This window comes from Zingiber officinale, chromosome 2A (assembly GCF_018446385.1).
Source record: "Zingiber officinale cultivar Zhangliang chromosome 2A, Zo_v1.1, whole genome shotgun sequence".
NCBI lineage: Eukaryota > Viridiplantae > Streptophyta > Magnoliopsida > Zingiberales > Zingiberaceae > Zingiber > Zingiber officinale.
The window spans coordinates 160,619,431-160,639,387 of NC_055988.1; the positions used below are offsets into that span (position 1 = coordinate 160,619,431).

The 19,957-nt window shown below is 40.5% G+C and overlaps 1 protein-coding gene across 1 annotated transcript in view; it reads left to right on the forward strand.

The window, feature by feature from the left end:
- Window positions 1-19,957, forward strand: part of LOC122042905 (inositol hexakisphosphate and diphosphoinositol-pentakisphosphate kinase VIP2-like) — a 133,160-nt gene that overhangs the window by 96,983 nt on the left and 16,220 nt on the right. The window contains exons 24-25 of the mRNA XM_042603297.1: window positions 8,386-8,452; window positions 13,977-14,048. Of these exons, the coding sequence (XP_042459231.1) occupies window positions 8,386-8,452; window positions 13,977-14,048 (139 nt within the window). The remainder of the gene's footprint in view (window positions 1-8,385; window positions 8,453-13,976; window positions 14,049-19,957) is intronic.

Genomic DNA, 19,957 nt, shown 5'->3' on the forward strand with positions numbered 1-19,957 from the left:
GCAGTGACTCGCATTGTTCGATATATCAGGGGTGCACCAGGAAAGGGTCTTTTATATGAAGACAAAGGATATACTAAAGTCGTAGGATATTCTGATGCAGATTGGGCAGGATCTCCCTCTGATAGAAGGTCCACTTCTGGATTTTGTATATTTGTCGGAGGTAACCTTATTTCTTGGAAAAGCAAAAAACAAAATATTGTGGCAAGATCCAGTGCAGAGGCAGAATATCGAGCTATGACTATTGCTAGTCAAGAACTTATATGGTTAAAACAGTTGCTTCAGGAATTAAGGTTCGGAGAGGTTACACAAATATCACTCATATGTGACAACCAAGCCGTTATGCATATTGCCTCAAATCCAGTCTTCCATGAGAGAACAAAGCATATTGAAGTTGACTGTCACTTTGTCAGAGAGAAAGTCATATCTGGAGAAATATCTACTAGTTTTGTCAACTCAAATGATCAGCTAGCAGATATATTCACTAAATCACTTAGAGGTCCCCGGATTGACTACATATGTAACAAGCTTGGTATATATGATCTATATTCTCAAGCTTGAGGGGGAGTGTTAGAATAAGTAAAAGGGTATTTGTGTCTTTTGGTGTATATCTTCTTTTCTATATAAAGGTCTAACTCGTGGGGTTCCAAGGACACGAGATTTTAGGTTTTACTTTAAACAGTAGCTAATGGTACAATCGTAATCCTTCAGGAACTCCATCCATCTCCTCTGTCGTAGATTAAGCTCCTTCTGAGTAAAAATATATTTAAGACTCTTATGATCAGTGAGAATCTCAAATGTAATGCCGTATAAATGATGCCGCCAAAGCTTCAGAGCAAAGATGATGGCAGCTAACTCCAGATCATGAACCGGGTAGTTCTTCTCATGCTCCTTCAACTGTCGAGAAGCATAGGAGACTACTGCCGTCTTCGTCGAGCGGCACCCAAACCCTGAAGAGACGCGTCGGTGTAGAGTACAAATCCATCCTCTCCGGAAGGTAAAATCAAAGCTGGAGCCGACACTAATCTCCGCTCCTCCTGAAAGCTGGTCTCGCAATCCTCGACCGCGTGAACTTCACGCCTTTCCCAGGCGTGTCGGTGGCATAGCAATATGCGAGAAACCCTCGACGAACCGTCGTAATATCTGCTAGTCCCTGCGGATCTCTGTCGATTTGGTGCTCCCAGGTGACCTCGATCTTCGAGGATCTCTTGAAATACCTGCTCGAGACCACGTGTCCCGAAAATCAGCGAGGATAACGGAATGCACACTTGCTGAACTTGCGTCTGGTGATGTCGTCTAAGAGTCTCAAGACTATCCGAAGATCTTGCGTGCTCCTCCTCGGAATCCGAGTAGACCAATATGTCATGATGAAAGCGATATGATCCAGGATACTCGGAAAGATGCGGTTCGTGAGTCCATAAACACTTCTTGGGCGTTGGTAAGCCCAAACGACATTACAAAACTTCATAATGACCGTATCTCGTGCGGAAAGCCGTCTTCTGAATATCGACCCTCAACTGATGATATCCGGATCGCGGATCAATCTTAGAATACATGATGTATCTCTGAGGTGATCAAACAAATCCTCGATCCGTGATAAAGGATATTTATTTCGACGGTCATTGCGTTCGGTTGTCGTAGTCAATACATAACCTCATAGTGCCGTCCTTTTCTTGTGAATAATCTGGGAGAACCCGGAGAAACACTGGGTGAATAAATCTCTGTCAAAAGCTCACAGGTTGAACCTTGACTCGTTAACTCTTTTGGTGTCATACGATCACGGAGCTTTTGATGTCGTAGTTCCGGAATCGGCTCAATAGCGAACTCGCTGGCATACAGGCGAGGGTAGCTCCTCGGAAACACATCCGGTACTCACGGACCCGTGAACGTCGGAGGCTGCGAACTACTGCATCTTTAGTACTATCGGAGATAATAGGAAACCGTGGCAGCGGTGAGACAACAACTTCTGCTGGATCGCCGAAATAATCGAGATGTCGTCGTCTCCGATGCCGAAACTCCATGAGGGTTGGTTCGGAGGCCGGAAGGTGACCACCCTCGTCGGCAATCAACGATAGCATGGTATACTGACGGCCAATCCATGCCAAGTATGATATCAAACTCGACCATCTCAATACTAAAAGATCTCAGTAAGTATCATGTTGCAAAGTCAACAGGCAACCTCGACCTCGGGTGACGTCTAAAGTATCACCGGACGGTAGGGAGACGGTCAATCGCTGCAATCTAAAAGTAGGTAATCTACCAATCTCCGCATAAAGGTACGGGATATAAAAGAATGCGAGCTACCGGTATCAATCAATATATCTGGAAAATGTATAAATGGAAATCGTACCGGAAAACGGATCCGTCGGCTCATTGCTTGGTGGTAATTTGCCGGTAAAAGCTGAGGCCGTCTTGGATAATGCTAGAGAAGGCGAGAGGCGGTGGCGATCTGTCTTGATGGTGGGATGAGTCTGCAGTCTTGGCCAGAGGTGAGGCTGCATCGATCGCCCTGCGTCGGATAATAAGGTCTGGAGCAGAACTCGAGTCTTATGGAAGCACTGGGTACTCTGTCAGCATGCAAATGCTGCTGCGGTGGCTATCCCTGGCGATGTGAAGATTGGGCTTTCGCCCTCCTCGATATGCCTAGACTATCCCCTCCGACCCGACCCTCCGGAAGCGGTGTCTTGAGCCTTGGTGACAATCTCGGCTCTAGTGCCGAGCGGTTTGCAATAAAAAGCAATGGTTGTCCCGAGCGAGCTAGGGTAAGGTGATCTCTAGACCCACATCGGAAGCAGTGAGTATCAGGGAGGTGGTTCGGTTCTGAGAAAATCGGGAGCGTCAAGAAGACAATCGACCACGAGGCTACGAGACCCAGTACCACGACTGGCCTTCGACCACTCGATCTTGTCACATCGCTTTGTCTGCTGGATCTGCCGGATGCGACCGTATGCTTCCTCTTCTGTTCGGAATGCTCTCTGAGCTAACTCTATCATCAAGGCTCGATCGGTCATCGAGTAAGATCGATCCTAAACCGTGACCTTAATTGCGGATGACCGTCGGTCCACTGAATAAATGCGTCGTGCGGGATCATCCTCCATGACTAACTCTGACAAAACCTAGCCAACCGGTTGAATTCGGTATTATACTCACCGGCGATTGTTACGCGGACTCATGAAATCCTGCCGGCGAGCCATCTGATATGCTAGTGGAAAGAAACGGTTCTCAAACGCCTCTCTGAACCTGGCCAAGTAATGCTCCGCTCGCCGATGATGGAACGCTGAGTAATCCGCCAGGCGTTAGCCTCATCCCGTAAATGAAAAGCAGCCAGCTCTGCTTTCTCCCACTCGGAGCAAGCCATATAGAAGAAGGTCTGCTCCATAGTCTCTATCCATGACAGGGTCATACTCGGATCAAGGTCTCCTCGGAAGAGTGTGAATCGAGTCTTCATCGACTCTGCTAATACTGGAATCCTAGCTCGTGTCGCGGCAATGTCAGTGAGGTGTGTCGGGACGGCTGCAGGAACTGGCGGAACTACTGGAGCTGGTGCTACAGGTGGTATCGCTGAATAAACCGGAGGAGGTACTCCCGGTGCTGCTGTATAAACCGGAGCATAAGCCGTCGGTGACACTGTAGGATGAACATAGGTGGCCACGGCTGGAGGTACGGTAGGTAATGGTACCTGATGTGGAGCAGCCGACATCGTTGGTGGAGGTGTTGTTGGGTATACTGTAGGTACTGGGGGCACAGGTGTCACTGGTGTCGGGTACACCGTAGGCTGGGCCGGAGCAGGTGCGGGGTATGCCGGTAGTACCCCTGGTGGTACCGGAAATACCGTAGGGATAGGTACACTCGGCACAGCCGAGGTAGGTACCTCTATAGGAGCCATCGGGGTCTGAGAGCCCGACGCGCCCGCGATATGCTGAGTCTGTCCCTGACTGACAGGCTCAGCCCCAGTAGGCATCTCTGGGGAATACAGAGATCCCAAAGTCCTCGTACGTGGTCGTCCAGCACCACGTCTCGCAGCAACACGTGTAGATCTCCTCATCTGTTAAATTATATCACAGATATTACTACAAGTATAAACAATTACAAAATAACATCATACCTAATCATGCGGAGATGTTACGTGTCATGGATCCTATCTTGACCTCGAATTCGAGCAGTAAATCGTGGGAATCTATACAAATCAAAACGGAGTCGAAATATAACCATAATGGAAATCCGTCCGAAATAGATATCGAATATCCGAACACAGCGGTGTCATAACCGCTTTGATACGATAAATTGGTATCGGATAAATCTCGAAAATCCAATACACGGAAATCAAACAAGTATCGCTAACCGGCTCGATACCACTAAATTATCACACGCCGAGGAGTCTCTGCAAGACAAAAATCCGATGACGGACAATCTGAAACTTTACTACATCACCATGTACCTCAGCCACATGCGGCTGGAATTAATAACAATAATAAACAAACCACAACATATAGACATCCACGCAGTTTAATAAGCAATGATAATAAGACTCAAAATCCACCCTACTCAACTACACCCATAAAACTCAAAACCGATATCCTACTCCACTACACTCATAAAACACAAATCCGACGATCAAATCAACTTACCTCTTCTGCCGTCTAGGCAGGCATATAGTAAAACAAATCCAATTAAAAACCCATCGACAAGTACAATCCATGCATGCTCCGAGTATCAAAAACAAAACAAGTCCAAACATAGTCTAGTACATAAAACCAAAAGATAAATAAACATCCTCGTGGCTGCAGGAGATTAGCAACTGGAACCCTCTTCTGACAGCATCAACCTGAAAATAGTAAATATCCACGGGGTGAGTCAACTCCTCAGCGGGTAACAACTGATATACATAGTAGAGAAATAACATCTAGCACTAATCATGCGTACAGTCTCCTGATATAAGAAGGATAAAATGCAACTATAGTAAACTTACTAACCAGGACCTGGTACAAGGATAAACAGTCCGAGAGGTATAAAAATCATGTATGCATGTCAAACATGGTCATCCAACTAAAATGCAGCAAATAAATACAACAAACACAATCACAAGAAATAAATGCATCAATGCGTATGATGCGTCCTGGTCACCCCTGACATCAGTCAACCATCTCACACACAATAGTGAGACAGAGTGAGTAGGGCTGTGACAACCGTGCACTCCGTCGTCATTGCTCCTGATGAGTGATCGAGTGGACGGGATGCTGTCGGAGTACACCTATCCTCCTACTCCAAATCATAAATGGGGGAGCGCAATGCTCTCATCTCCCTGTACACGATGACGGGTAGGAATCTCTGCCGGCTACCACGCTGCGTCACACTACCCATGAGCGGACCAATGGAGCCAAACAGAGTCCCTGCTGCAACACACTCTGCCTGAATCGACCACTAACCCATGAGTGGTGGTGTGTGCAGATCCATGTAACTAGCGATGTGCTCAACAATAATGGAGCAGACCATCGCACAGCATGTAATCATGCGAATGGTACATGGCACTAACTATGGGAATATCATGAGCTAATCCATATATATATAGAAAGTGCACCTTAGGTCAATGAATCAAATCAAAGGTACACAGATAAGATAAGGTATAAAACCTAGGTCCTGAACATGGTGAAGCATGGTATATCACTACCCCCTATAAGCATGTATAAGCAGGTAAGAAATAACATGAGATGCAAAACAAGTATCAACCAAGCATGTAACAAGTATCAGGTAGTGACTAACCGAAACAGATAATAAACATAATTATTGCAATTTGTTAAATTCACTACTATGCATATCAAACGACATAAAGTCAGAAGTACCCGCCTCCAATAGGAATGTCCAAATCCGACATCGAGATACTCGTCTCGCTTCAAAGTCCTGTATTACCAATTTAAATATATTTTATTTAGCTATAATTCTCATAAATAGCTAAATAAAATCTCTAACCCTAATTAGGGTAAAACTTTAAATCAACACATACACATAAACCTAATTCACACATCAATTTATTAAAGTCAACAAGGATCTTTACCTAATTTTCCTCTTTTCAACGATGGCAGCAGATCTGATCAAATGCTGGGTGGTGACATTAGGTCAAGTTGCTGCCCAACAGATCAACATTCCTAAAATCAGGCACCTATCATAGTTTAAATGCCTAAATTCACAGTGAATTCCTCAACTAAATAAGACTAAATCAATGTTTACCCTAAACTGGTGCCGGTAGCTTTCTTCCTGCCAACATCTGATGACGAAGAAGGATGACCCGATAGAGAGGTCTAAGGCATGGCTTGGAGGGCTTCGACAGATCTAGGGCAGATCAGAAGGGGGCTCTGCCCGGCAGTAAAGAACTAGGGCAGTGGTAGCCGCGGCGGCGCTGGGATCTCCACGGCAAGGGGTGACGGGCGCCGGTGACTAGCTAGGCACGAGCACAGAGGAAGAGGTCGGCGATCAGCTGGTTTCGTGCGGGAAGAAGGCTCGGCAGGCGGCAAAGATCTAGGGCACGTGGCTGGTCGGAAGAGGAGATGGTCTCCTGTGCATGAGGGCAGCGACGCAACGAAGAGGAGAAGAAAGGGCCGGCACCAAGGGAAAAATCTCCCACAAGGGAGGCGGCCAACCGGCGGTGGCTAGTGCGTCGTCGGCGCGTGGGAAGATGAAGAGGAGAATCGAGCAGAGGATGGCTCGGCTAGGGCATAGGGCGATTGGGGCGGCAGAGCAGAGGAGAAGAGAAGGGAACAAACCCTCGATCACGGCTTTAATCGCGAAGAAACCGCTCGGCGCCGGTTAGGGCAAGGGGAGAGGGCTTCGGGCGCGAGAGCTTCGGCAGAGAAAGAAAAGAAACGAAAAAAATAAAGAAAATAAAAGAAAAGAGGAAATATAAATATAAACATTTCCTAGCTTAAATGGGGTAGCCTAAATAGGCTTTTCCCGACCCTGTTTTTATCCCCGTTAACTCGTTTGTACGAGCTCCGAAAAATTTCCAAAAATTCTGGAAAATTCCCCTATTATTATTCTCTATTTTCCGGTATTTTACCTCATGAATTGATTAATTGATTTATTCAATTAGTTGGTTGGTTGAAATAATCTATTAACTGGATTAATTTACTTAGTTTACTAAGAAATCACTTGTTGATAATTGATTAATTCAATTTTTAAATTAATTGATTAGTTTAAATAATTGACTAATTTAATTAATTGTTTAGCCAATTAATTGAATTCATTGACTAGGAAGTAATCAATTGAATTAATTGTTTAATTGAATCAACTCTCAAACTCATACTGACACGATGTCTCATTTTGAGTAAAGATCAAAACTTCGATACAACTAGAGATTTCAATTCTTATGACCCCCTATTGCCAAATTGATAGAGCATCTACTACTATGTGTCATCAATTGTATCGATCAGTGTCTAGTCTGTTGTCTTCATATAGGAGGTATTGTTATAAGAAAAGTTGCACCAAGTGATTGTTATAAACTATATGTTGATGCCTTGTAGGCTGAAGAGTACAAGTACTAGGAAATCTCCATGGTTTTAATCATGCAAGGAATAATACAAATTAGTTTCAGAATTTCTCTTCTTTCTCTTGAGAGGGACACAATTCTGAGTGTGAGTCATGTGATTTACCTTGGCGTGGTGTCACCACTTTATTGTATATTTCCACTACACAATAGGTGCATAAACAAACTGCAATGATTCCTCCTATCTCATGATAAATAAGTCTTGTATGTAGAAGTTCTATTTTGTACATTTCTTTCATTCATTCTATTTTTAATCAATTTGGGCAGGCTTTGATCAGTCTTCATTAACAAACAAGAGGAATTTAAAAACTCAAAAATATCCATGCTAGTTCAAAATTGAAAGGTCGGAAAAAAGAGAAATCTCATAAGAAGGATATGAACAATTAATCAAATTGGACAAATCAGACCATGTGGTCTCACTAGTTAAAATCAATCCTTCAAAGAAAAACAGAAAGCACATACATGGGCTGATGAAACTATAGGTTTTTTCAAGTTTGGCTTTACATGTAAATATTGTCCCCTTTTTTGTTGAAAGTTATTAAACAACTTATTCATGTAGACATTTTGGCTTTACTTAATTGTACAACAAAGGTTCAAGACGATAGGTATCTTGAACTTAAGAAGTTCATGTTTATGATCTGATTCTTGAAAATTGTATAAAATGCATCACTTTGATAGATGTTTAGATTTGATACGGTGGTTACATTATTCTATTTTTTTCCTAGTGATAGAGTGGATTCCTTTTCCTCTTCATTATAATTGTATATTATTTTTCTAATGTTCATAACCTACTGATTGCTGCAATATATGTTTATAAGCAATTCCTTTCTGACCTGCATACCACATTACAGATATGACCTCCTACATAACACTCATCTAAATCTGGATGGTTTGCCTGAACTCTTCAAAGTTACTCAGGTAATGCATAACATATTAGTACTGCAAATCAATTGCTGATCTACAAGCTTACCTAGAGCTTGTAGTTAATGAACTTAGTGTTGTGACATAGTTATTAAAACTAAACTAGAAATGGAACAGACAAGAGCTCTGGATCACTAGTTCAGTAGTTTTAATTTTTTTGATAAGTAAATTTTATAGCTTGAACCAAGAGTATAAGAATTGGCCATTAGGAGTGACTTATGTCAAATCAGAGTACACTCCCAAGGACCGGTATATATGAATTTGTACACTCCTGACTTAGTTTTGAGAGTGGGTCAGTTTGTCGAATTGCATATTAAATTAGAAATTGACCTAGACAAATTAACTAAAACTTGAGAATCGGGAACTAAAAAATAGATTATTCAAAAATACTTTGACTCATTTATTTATTGGAAAATAATTTGTCTGTAAACATTTCTGGGAAAAAACTTTTCTTGAAAAATAGATTATTTTCTATTGCTTAGATGTGTTTTTAAAACTTGTCAGAAAATATTCTTCTATTTAGTAAATATTTTTGAGGAGGGCTAGTATGACAATTTGGCTTGACCAAGTCTACTTGATCTCATCAATGGGAAGTTAAATAACTTAGCAACAAAATGATGTTATACAAGAACTATATCACTAGGTTGTGTCTAGATAGAAATAAAATGTTAACCTAACAATGAGCATTAGAATAATAGTGAGATCCAATTTTGTGTCTATAAATGTGGTAAAACTCAGCGAAATATCAAAATAAACACGAACACGAAACAATACAAACACATAGCCTTTTACGTAGTTTAAAACTCCGGTTCCTACTCTACAACCTTTGACTTGTTGATGAGTCACTTTCGAAATCCCTTATACTTTCTTCTTCTTGGATGCCTTCCAAAGGTGAAGAAACTTATTACAATTTGAGCTTAAAAAGATGAACAAGAAGAGATGATAACAATTAGAACATAAGAAATAATTACAAGCACAATTACAAAAAAAATGTGGAACCGCCACATCAGCGTCCCCCCTAGAGCCGGTCCCACGGATATGGAGGGAGGTAAATGCAAGTACACAGCTGAAAGCGCATGGCCGGGACGCTAACCCCAGGCAATGACACCCCGATGATCGAACCCTGGACCTTTCGGCCACGAAACCATGCACCCCCAGCTGTGCTACGCCCTGGGGACACAACTACAAGCACAATTACAAGCTCTAAGATAGAGTTGTTCTTTGGCTTGCTTTTACTTGCAATTATTTGCTTCCATTAATATTTAATTACTCAAGAACGCTATCAAAAACTCCCCTTGTAGGTCTTGTTATAGCTTTCTTGTTCTCAATGGCTATTTACTATTTTTTGCACAATCAATTGATTGTTAACTTATCTTAGTCAACTAACTACTTTAGTTGAGCCGCTATAGTATCTAAATCATCTGACAATTGTAACTAATCTTGTCAGACCAATCTCTTGGATTCCTTGGAGTCTTATTGTATCAATAACCTGTAGGACCGTTGGGTCGGCTGGAAGGGGGGGTTGGATATCCCTGTAAAAAATAAAACAAACAACCCTTCCTCGAACTCTTTAAGCTAACACTTGCATAAATAAAGCAGAACAGTAAATTAAAAACATAAAGTAAGAGACAAGTGGTTTACTTGGTTATAACCGATGTGGTTGCTAATCCAAGGAAGATTAAGCGCACTAAATACTCCTTCAGGCGGAGAAGCCTCTTACAACGTTGAAGCACAGAAACAGAAGCTTAACTCTAGTAGTACACAAGCGTTGGAATTACAATTCTGTGTTCGTTGTCTTTGGTGCTTCATAGCCAAATTTTAATATTAAAGAAATACCAAAATCAGAATTAAGATATACCTCCATTTTTTGTTTCCAAACAGCAAACTCCCCCTCGAATGCTGGTGGGTAGTCGCTAGCTCCGGCCATCGTTTTGTTGCTTCAGACGGCGGTTAGTCCTTCTTGAAGTGTCTCGGCTCTGATACCACTTGTAGGACCGTTGGGCCGACTGGAAGGGGGGGTTGGATATCCCGGTAAAAAATAAAACAAACAACCCTTCCTCGAACTCTTTAAGCTAACACTTGCATAAATAAAGCAGAACAGTAAATGAAAAACTAAAAGAAGAAATAGAAAGATTGAAAAAGTCTAATGGTTCAAATATTTCTACTTTTAGAAATTATAGAGGACTAAACTGGTATTATAGATTTCACCAAAATCAAATTAGAAAAATATCAAAAGCCTATGTACCTAGAAAATATTTAATTAACCCTGTAGGAAGGAACCTCTATTGGATTCCAAAAACCTGTTTAATTTAAAATTAAAATTAGACTTAGCATTTTCAGCAAGGAAATTAAACAACTAATTTCTTTATGAGGCTTTGTCTAAGGAAGTGGTTATTGCTCCAATAACCAAGAAGGTCTAGTGCCTCGCCACGACCTGGAAGCCAAATATCGAAATGAAAAGTTTAATTGACTAACTGAAAAAGCATTAATTTAATTTATTTAATGCTTTAAAAGAGTTATTCAATTTGTGTTAGAAAATATTTAAAATTGATTTAGAAATTTTTTTTTCCTTAGAAATTGTTTTTATGAAAATTACCTTAGAATTTTTTTTATGAAAATTGACTTAGAAACTTTTTATAAAAATTACCTTGGAATTTAAAAAAAAAAATTGCCTTAAAATTTTTTTTATGAAAATTGACTTAGAAACTTTTTATAAAAATTACCTTGGAATTTAAAAAAAAAAAATTGCCTTAAAATTTTTTTTATGGATATTGACTTAGAATTTTTTTTTAAAATTAGAAAATTTTTAAATTGTTTTTTAAAAATTGTTTTTAAGATTTGCCATAGAAAATTTTTTTACAGTAGACTTGTTTAAGAACTCCTATTTTTTATGTGATCAAAGGGGGAGAAGGATGTTAAGTCTAGGGGGAGGTAATATATATTTTTTTAATTGAAATATCTTTAGACTTATTTGCAAATTAATTGCAAATTAACTGTTTTTATTGTATCTGTTTTACTCTAACTTAACTTGAGTTGTTCACATCAAAAAGGGGGAGATTGTTGGAACCCAAGGTGTTTTGATGTGATCAAATAAGCTAAGTTAGGTCCTGCGCTGTCTAACCCTTGTGTCTAAGTGTGCAGGAGCTTAGGAACACAGGAAGTTGAGCGGAAGATGCGGCTAGCCAGAAGGACGGCACGGGGAGAGAGCCGACGGGCTCGGTGCGTCCGAGGGACGAGGTGACCGCGGAAAAGTACACCGGTGGACGAGAAGAACGTACGCGGCGTTCGAGGGACGAGAAACCGTGAAGGAAGGCTGCTCGAGGAGAAGGCCGGAACTTGGGTTTGGGTGAGCCCTATTCCGGAGGGCCGAGATCACCCAAGCTAGCGGAGCTGGAGTGAAAGACCCGGACCGAGGCAGGACTGAACCAGAGAAGAGGTCCCGGACAAAAAGTCAACAACTGTTGACTTTTTTCTCCGAAGCGCCCGGAGCAGTCCAGGGCACCCGGACCCGGATTTTGACCAGGATCGCGTCAAACGCGATTTGATCGTTGGGGGATAAAATTTTATCCCCTCAGGGCGCCCGGAACCCCTTCGGGGCGCCCCGACCAGTGCTATAAATATAGCACTGATCTGCACAGTTAAATCATCTCACTTGTAATCAATTTTCTCTGTGCTTTCATTTCTGTTTCTCTTATTTGTGCTGTTAACGCTGTAAAGAGGTTACTCCGCCCGAAGGAGATCATCAGATAGTGCGCTTACTTTCCTTGGATTAGCAATCCCCTAATTGCAAACCAAGTAAATCTCTTGTGTCTGAGCTTTTCATTTAGTCTCTTCTTTTTATTATTACAAGTGTCTGTTAATTAGTTGAATATCCGAGAAAGGTTTTTTGTTTAATTTTTGTAGGGCAATTCACCCCTCCCCTCTTGCCGGCCTCCAAAGGGACCAACATAACCCTCTTCCTAGATTCTTACTATTCCATCAATCACCTAGTCCTGCTCATTAGTTGACTGTTTTGCGCATTACTCAATTGATCTTGCCTCAATCAATTAATTGATCCATGAACAAAAATATTTTGTTCGTTGGCAATAGAGCTTGAGTCGACTGCATAGTTGACTCAACCTTCAGCTAACTAAATCTGACCTTGAGTTGATTAAATCATTAATTTTTGCCAAATATAAGACTAAATTCTCGCCTAAGTCAAGCTTATTTAAAACACAAAGTAGAAGCCACTCTTTGATTTTTGTCTCATTTAGACATCTCTTTGCCAAGAGACCATACCTTTAGGATTTTTGTTTCTCTAAGAGGCCTTGCCTTCGAGACTTCCCATGCTAAGAGACGTTGTATTTGGACTTCTTTTTTTGTTCTTAGTATGGGTCAACCTTAACTTACTAAGATTTCCCCTTGCAAAGAGGTCTAGCCTCTGGGACTTCATCTTCTATCCAATGTCAATCATCCTTGACATACTTGGGCTTCTACTTTCTAAGAAGATAACTATGAGATTTTCACTTGCCGAGCCTTGGGTCCTCCTTGACCTTCCAGGAGGAAGGAGATAGTTAATGGTAGAGGTGGCTCCTTTGGCTTGGGTGGGGGCAGCAACGAAGAGCATGAGAGAGGAGAAAAGGAAGGATTAAGAAGAGAGGGGGTGGTGTAGGTGGATACTTGGGAGAATGCAAGAGGAGAGGGGAAAAATATATAAACCTCAACTTCTCAAATTTTTTTGTAATTCATCCTAGCACGACTAAACTAAGTTATCACCACATATTTCAATCCTAAACTAAGCAAAACAAATACAAATAACTCCGGTTCGGACCCACATGACCCTAAGCACCATGCCCACTCAATGGGTTCATTTCAAACCCAATTAGCCTTCTACTTGATGCCCAAAATCTAATTTGTTTGTTTGGTTCAACATTTTGCGTCACCTAAAAATTAAAAAAAAAATAATTTAAGATATAAAAATTAAATATGATAAAATCTCGATACATAATAGATAGGTTAAAAGCATGCATTCTATCTGTTGTGGTTTGTGTAGAAGAAATTTTTGCAATCGTACTCTCTGACTAGATCATCCGTGAGAACATTTGAAAGATTTCTTGGAATTTTGTTGGGACGGATATTGTTAGCTTAAAAGCATAATCATGTTTTTGGCTAGCTCAAATTCAATAAATGTTGTATTGAATAGGCTTAAACATGATATTGACTCCTAAAACCCTATTTTATCTAATAGTAATTTCAACATTTTGGTGTATATATTTAACCTATTATACTTTATCCAACTTGATGATACAGTAGGCAAATAAATTTAACCTATTGAGTTCTAATTTATCAATTTAGTGTTTTTTATATAGTTTGGCCTCTTATCTTTTGATCTTCCAATAAATTTGTCTGAATGTTGACAACTAGTGCTTTATATCTTCCCTGAGGAGATTAAATTATTTTCAACTTTAAAGTTCTACTTGAATGTATTTACAAATGCTAAAAATAGTATTGATGGGTTGTCTATGATCACTTATCTTTTCAGTTGCTAGCTGATGGTGTTGTTCATAATGAGTATGGGATAAATCCAAAACAGAAACTGAAGATCGGTTCAATGGTATGTAATCTTGCAGTTTCCTTTTATTAATTTAACAGTGCAATGTTTTAGTATGTATAAGATCTATTTAGTTAAAGCTTGCATGGATAGTTTGAAATTTTAATTCGGAGTCTATATATCATAAGTGTGAAATAAGATGCTATTCTAAAATGCGATTGTAACATGGTATAAAATACCATTCTGTGCCTATCGACACCTACATAAATGATCACTCACATATGTATAGCATGAAAGAATAACAATTATATAACCCCTCAATCATTTCGCTATTTGAAATGTTATTTTGATTTCCTTTTTTAAGACAGTTTTGCTAAAAAGGGTTTGTCGGTGCATGAATCTCCCGCTAATGTGGAGTCCCGGGGAAGGGTCTATTGTACGCAACTTTACCCTGCTTTGTAAGAGACTATTTTTGAGACTCAAACCCATGACCTCTAGGTCACACGGAAGTATGTGCTAAGGCTCCCCTTCTTTTAAAGTAGTTATACTAACGTACATAAAATTTACTTTTTAAAACAAGTAGGGCTTTACTTCTTATTTGCTTATTGCTTGCTTTGATCACTTTTTTGTTCTCTAGAAACTTGAACAAAGTTCTCCCAACATTACTATTGAAACCTCCTTTAGAGCCTCAACATTCTTGAATTCATGGATCAGTCACTAGTTTTCCCCTATCAGTCAAGTGCCTACCTCCACAACGATTATATCAATACTCCAATGGCTCTTTTCTAGATTCCTATATTGACATTAGTTAATTGAAATTACCGTTTTAATTGACTCTTGATGTAGTCAACTGTGCAGTTGACTACTCACCTAAACTTTCTGTGTAGTTGCCTAAACATTCCAAGACTAACTCTTTTGCCTAATACAAATCTACCTAGACTTACCAGGACTTTCAATTCTTAGAGACTTAGTATCTAGGACCTCAACCTTTACACAATAACATGTTGACCTCTACTTGCTTGAACTTCTAATGTACATATCATTTCTTCATATATTGCCCCAATATCCAGTCGACCTAGACTTGCCAAAATTTTTTGCCTGCCAAGTGTTCATTCCTTTTGGATTTCATCACCTAATATCCAGTCAACCTTAATAATTTATCATGTGCCAAGATTTCAATCCTCCTGATGCATGTACCTTCAACACTAAACATGAAGTCCTCCTTAACTTAGACTTCCTTTACTACCAACAACTCCCTATTGGATTTCTCTATTGCCAACTTCCCGTTGGACTTCTTCTTTTCCAAATGTCCAATCGACCTCGACCAATTTAGACTTTTTCAAGTATTCGATAACCTTGATCTACTTAACATATCAAATCAATAAACATTTTACTCAAACATCAAAATATAAACCTTGATCTAATAGGACCAAATTGGGCTTAAATGCATCAACACCATCTAGATATGCTACATCAATATAACACCCAATCGCTAGACAGATGTGCTCGGGTAGAGGATAAACCCAAAATGTTTAGAAGAATTAACTAATATATAAGCACTCACCAATCTCTTTTTAAGCTTTAGAAGATTTCTTCAAAAACGTCATTTCAAGTAAACTTGACCCCTTTCCTAGTCAAATTAGCCAAAGGATTTAACAATACAAGAAAATTTATCAATAAATTTTCAATAAAAAAAACTAACCTTAAGAAGCTCTTTTTTAATAAGTAAAAGTGGTATATCAGTATCGAAAATATACAAAATGAGGTTTTAGGGTTATACATGTATGATGTAGTACCAAATTTCAACATCTAAATGACTTGTATACATATATCTGCACACTCTTGAATATCCTTTCAACATCTAAATGACCTTCACAAAAAAAAAACTACAATTTTGAGCCCTCCACACATAATGTATCTACGATGACAAAGCCAAATGACGAGCCTTTATCACCACCCTACTCCCTCCGTAATGTTGTTCGAAGACACGGATCGTCCTCTAATAGGTGGATACCTTTGGACGCATATGAAGTTAGCCTTTAATCCTCTGCCATAGGTCCATAATAGGGGGCACTAGAAGAACATATGCTCCTGTCTCTCCAGCACCTGTCCGCAAGAAGTGCACTGTCTATGGGGAGCCTCTACTGCGCTAGCATTCAAAAAGTAACTACATGAATCAGTTGAACGTAAGATTGCCACACTGTCTAGGCCTATGACACCCTCAGACTAGGTTGTTTGAAAAAATCATAAGCTCGGGCGACTCTGCCATCCTTTGCAAACCACTTTGCCGGTATCTATCTAGCAGCCTCAGGTAACCAGCAACCTCAGGAATGAGATCCTACATGTGTAGTAAACGATTGATTAGCGGGGAATCTGAATGACTTGTCAGGTCCATAAATCAATGTGATTCAAGTAAGTATGATGTACCCACTTAATCTATAGTGCATCCTCCTTCTTAATCCTCCAGAGACCTTAGCCACGAGAGCTAGGCTCCACGCTCGTAAGTCTCTGAATCCCATGGCGCTCTTGTCTTTCGGTCTACCCATATCTGCCCAAGACACTAGAGGGTGATTGGACGTTCACATGAAAGACCGACAAATGTTGTAGATACGATCGATGATACTTTGAGGTAATGGCATAATGGAAAGGCAGAAGCACTCAACGCCTTGAAGAACTAAAGTGATAAGCTGCGTCTTTTTTTTTTAGAGAAGGTAAATATATTACTAAAATAAAATATAATAGAGGATACGCCTAGGGGGCGTCTAAGAACTGAAACACATGGGTTTGTATCTTTAGGAACATGCTATCTACATTCGGGACAACCACCCCTCATGTAGAAACTTGTTCCTAGCTTGCCAAAGAAGAAAAACCGTACAAGACATTACCAAAAACTTTGATTGTCACATATGTTCCTATGAAACACTCTTAGTAGCTGCTTGTGAGTGGACATCAATTGCCGCATACACACCCAATGTTGCACCTTGTTCTATAACATCATGTTGATTGGGCAGGCAAAATAGAAATGATCCAGTGTTTCATATGCTTGCCTACAAAGAGGACAGACCTTGTCCATCTCATAGACCAACCTATCTTTGGTGCCCAATTGTCCATGAGCCATCAATTATAAAGTGAACCGGTGCTTGGGCATGAGGTAGGATTTCCACACCACCTTTGCCGACTTTGATGGTGCCTCTGGGTCTAAAGACTTCATAGGCTGAAGTTGTACCCATGCCTTGACGACTAGAAAACCACCTAATCAGTAGCTCGGAAGTGCCAGGATTTGCAGTGTATCTCGGATATGGAGTAACCTCTTGATTAGTGTTGAATCAGAGTCCTTGCCTTGCCATTCCCATATAGTAGTTCGGCTGAGATATTTATGATGTATCCATTTCACCCATAAAGAGTCCTTTTTGCACTGTAAATTCCAGAGAGGCCGGTATAGAAGTGCAGAATTCTAGGCTTTGAGATCACGAACATCATAACCACATTCTTCTTTAGTGAGGCATATTGTAGCCCAAGAGATTGGAGGGTGTCTGAATGTCCAAACAAAGTTTCAGCAGCTCTAATATAATTTATCTATGACTGCACTTTGATAGGCAAGATGGAAAGCCAAAAACATTCAATACCTTGTAGGACAGTTTTGATCAGCTCAAGTTTCCTAGCATATGACAGTGTGTGTCGTGGCCATGAGGCCAGCTTGCGTAGGATAACTTCAGTCAAGGCTTCATAGCTACTAACACGCAGTTTCACAGTGGCAAGGGGAATCCCAAGGTACCGGAAGGGGAATGTGTCAGATTGAAAACCAGTAATCCACAGAAACTGATCATGGATTCTGCCTTCCACTCCAGCTAGGTACAGATTCAATTTGTTTATGTTTGTCCGCAGCACAGCTGAATCACTAAAGTTCTGAATACATTCAGTAAGTAATCTGATAGTAGACTCATCGGCCCTCGCAAAAATAAGGTGATCATCCGCATACGCCAAGTGTGTAATTCCAGTTTTAGCACACATGGGATGAAAGTGAAAACTAGATTTCAGTGTGGTGGCTTTGAGGGATCTAGAGAGCATCTCCAAGCATAATCCAAACATGAGAGGGGAGAGGGGATCCCCTTGTCGGAGTCCTCGTCTACCTCTGAAGAACACATACGTTGCGCCATTTATACCAACTGAATAAGAAACTGTGGTGACACATTCAAAAATTCAACGCACAAACTGTTGAGGAAAATCGAGTCCACGCAGAGTGGCTAAAAGGAAACCCCAATTCACTGTATCAAAAGCTTTTTGTAAGTTCACTTTAAGTACACATCTTGGTGAAACTCTCTTACGTGCATACTTAGTTATGAGTTCCTGTGCAAGGTGAATATTTTCAACTAGGGAGCGATCAACAACAAATGCAGCTTGTGCAGGATTTAACAATGTTTCCATCACTGTTGCGAGCCTGGAGGTTAGAATCTTTGATATGACTTTGTAAACTACTGTGCAGCAAGATATTTGTCGGTAATCAGCCTCTTGAGGCATGTTCGGCCTTTGGCACGGAAGCTGAAAATTCAGTAACTGCCAGTTTTAGTTCTGGGCTTATTGTATCCCATGCTGATTTAAAATTTTTTTGCTCCATATCTTGGGGTCTGGTGCCTTTTCATTGCCAATATCCAGGAGTGCAGTCCGAAATTCCTCAGGAGTGAACGACACGACAACTTTGGTTGTCATTAAGAATTGACCCCATGTTAAAACTGATACTGTCCAGTTATGTGCAGTTTACTGCAGTCCCCATTAATTGTTTGAAATGTGACACAAACTCCACAGCAACCTCATGTAAACTTCTTGTAGTTTCATCGGACTCTTTGTTGATCGCTACAATAGCATTTTTTCTACTGTTGCGTTTCACTAAGTCATGAAAAAATCTCGTGCAGCATCACTCTGCTTTAAATAGCTGCATTTGGCTCTTTGCTGATAAAAGGAGCGTTCAGCCTCACTTAGGCGCAGTGTGCGAGCTTTCAGAGCTTGATACTCCCATGGCTGATCCCCTCCTAAGAGTATTTGCCTCTGCATTTCATCTAGTTGTTCTTTGTCCCTCACCACCTAGTGGGAGATGTGGTGGAAGTGCAGCTTGCTTGGTTCCTGCAATACTGGCTTGAGTCTAGGCAGTTTCTGTTTGAGCATGAATTGTGCTGTACCAAAAGAAGGTTGAGTCCATGAGTCAGCAACCAACCTTTGGAAGTCCTCATGGGAAGGTCACATATTGAGGAACTTGAATGGTTGCATATCACATTGGAATCCCGAGGTACCTGAAGGGGCATAGTGCCTTCTTGGAAACCTGTGATGGAAAGAAGCCTACTCCATGTCATATTATCAATTCCAACGAGGTAAATATTGGCCTTCAGGCGATTAACTTGAAGTCGAGTAGGGCCAAAGTCTTGTAAACATGTGATCAATGTGCCCACTGAAGTTGTATCACCCCGACTGAAAAGGACATCATCGGCATAAGCTAAATGTGCCAGTTTGAGTTGCTCACACTGTCGATGGAAGTTGAAGTCTGGCCAAATCGTGCTCTACTGCAATCGTCTCCCAAAGATCTCAATGTAGATCTTGAACAGGTATGGTAATAGAGGATCCCTGTCATAGTCCTCGGTGACACGACCGCCGGGCAAGATAGCGATTATGCCGAGAAGACGGAATTGAGGAGAAGACAAGAAGAGAAACCACCCAAACAAATAAAGAGAAAACCACCGTTCTCTAGGTTTTACCAAAAAAGAAAAATTTATTAAAAATTGAGGATAATTCCTCAAGCAGCTAAACAACTATTTATATAGATTTTGACCTGAGACTTAAGAAAGGAAAGAAACCCTAATATATAAAACTCAATTCCTATTTTATAAAGAAAGCAAAGAAATCCTACAAAAAAATAGAAAATTTATAAATGAAAGAAATTAACAAAACATGACGCTTACATAAACAAACCCTATCCCATAAAT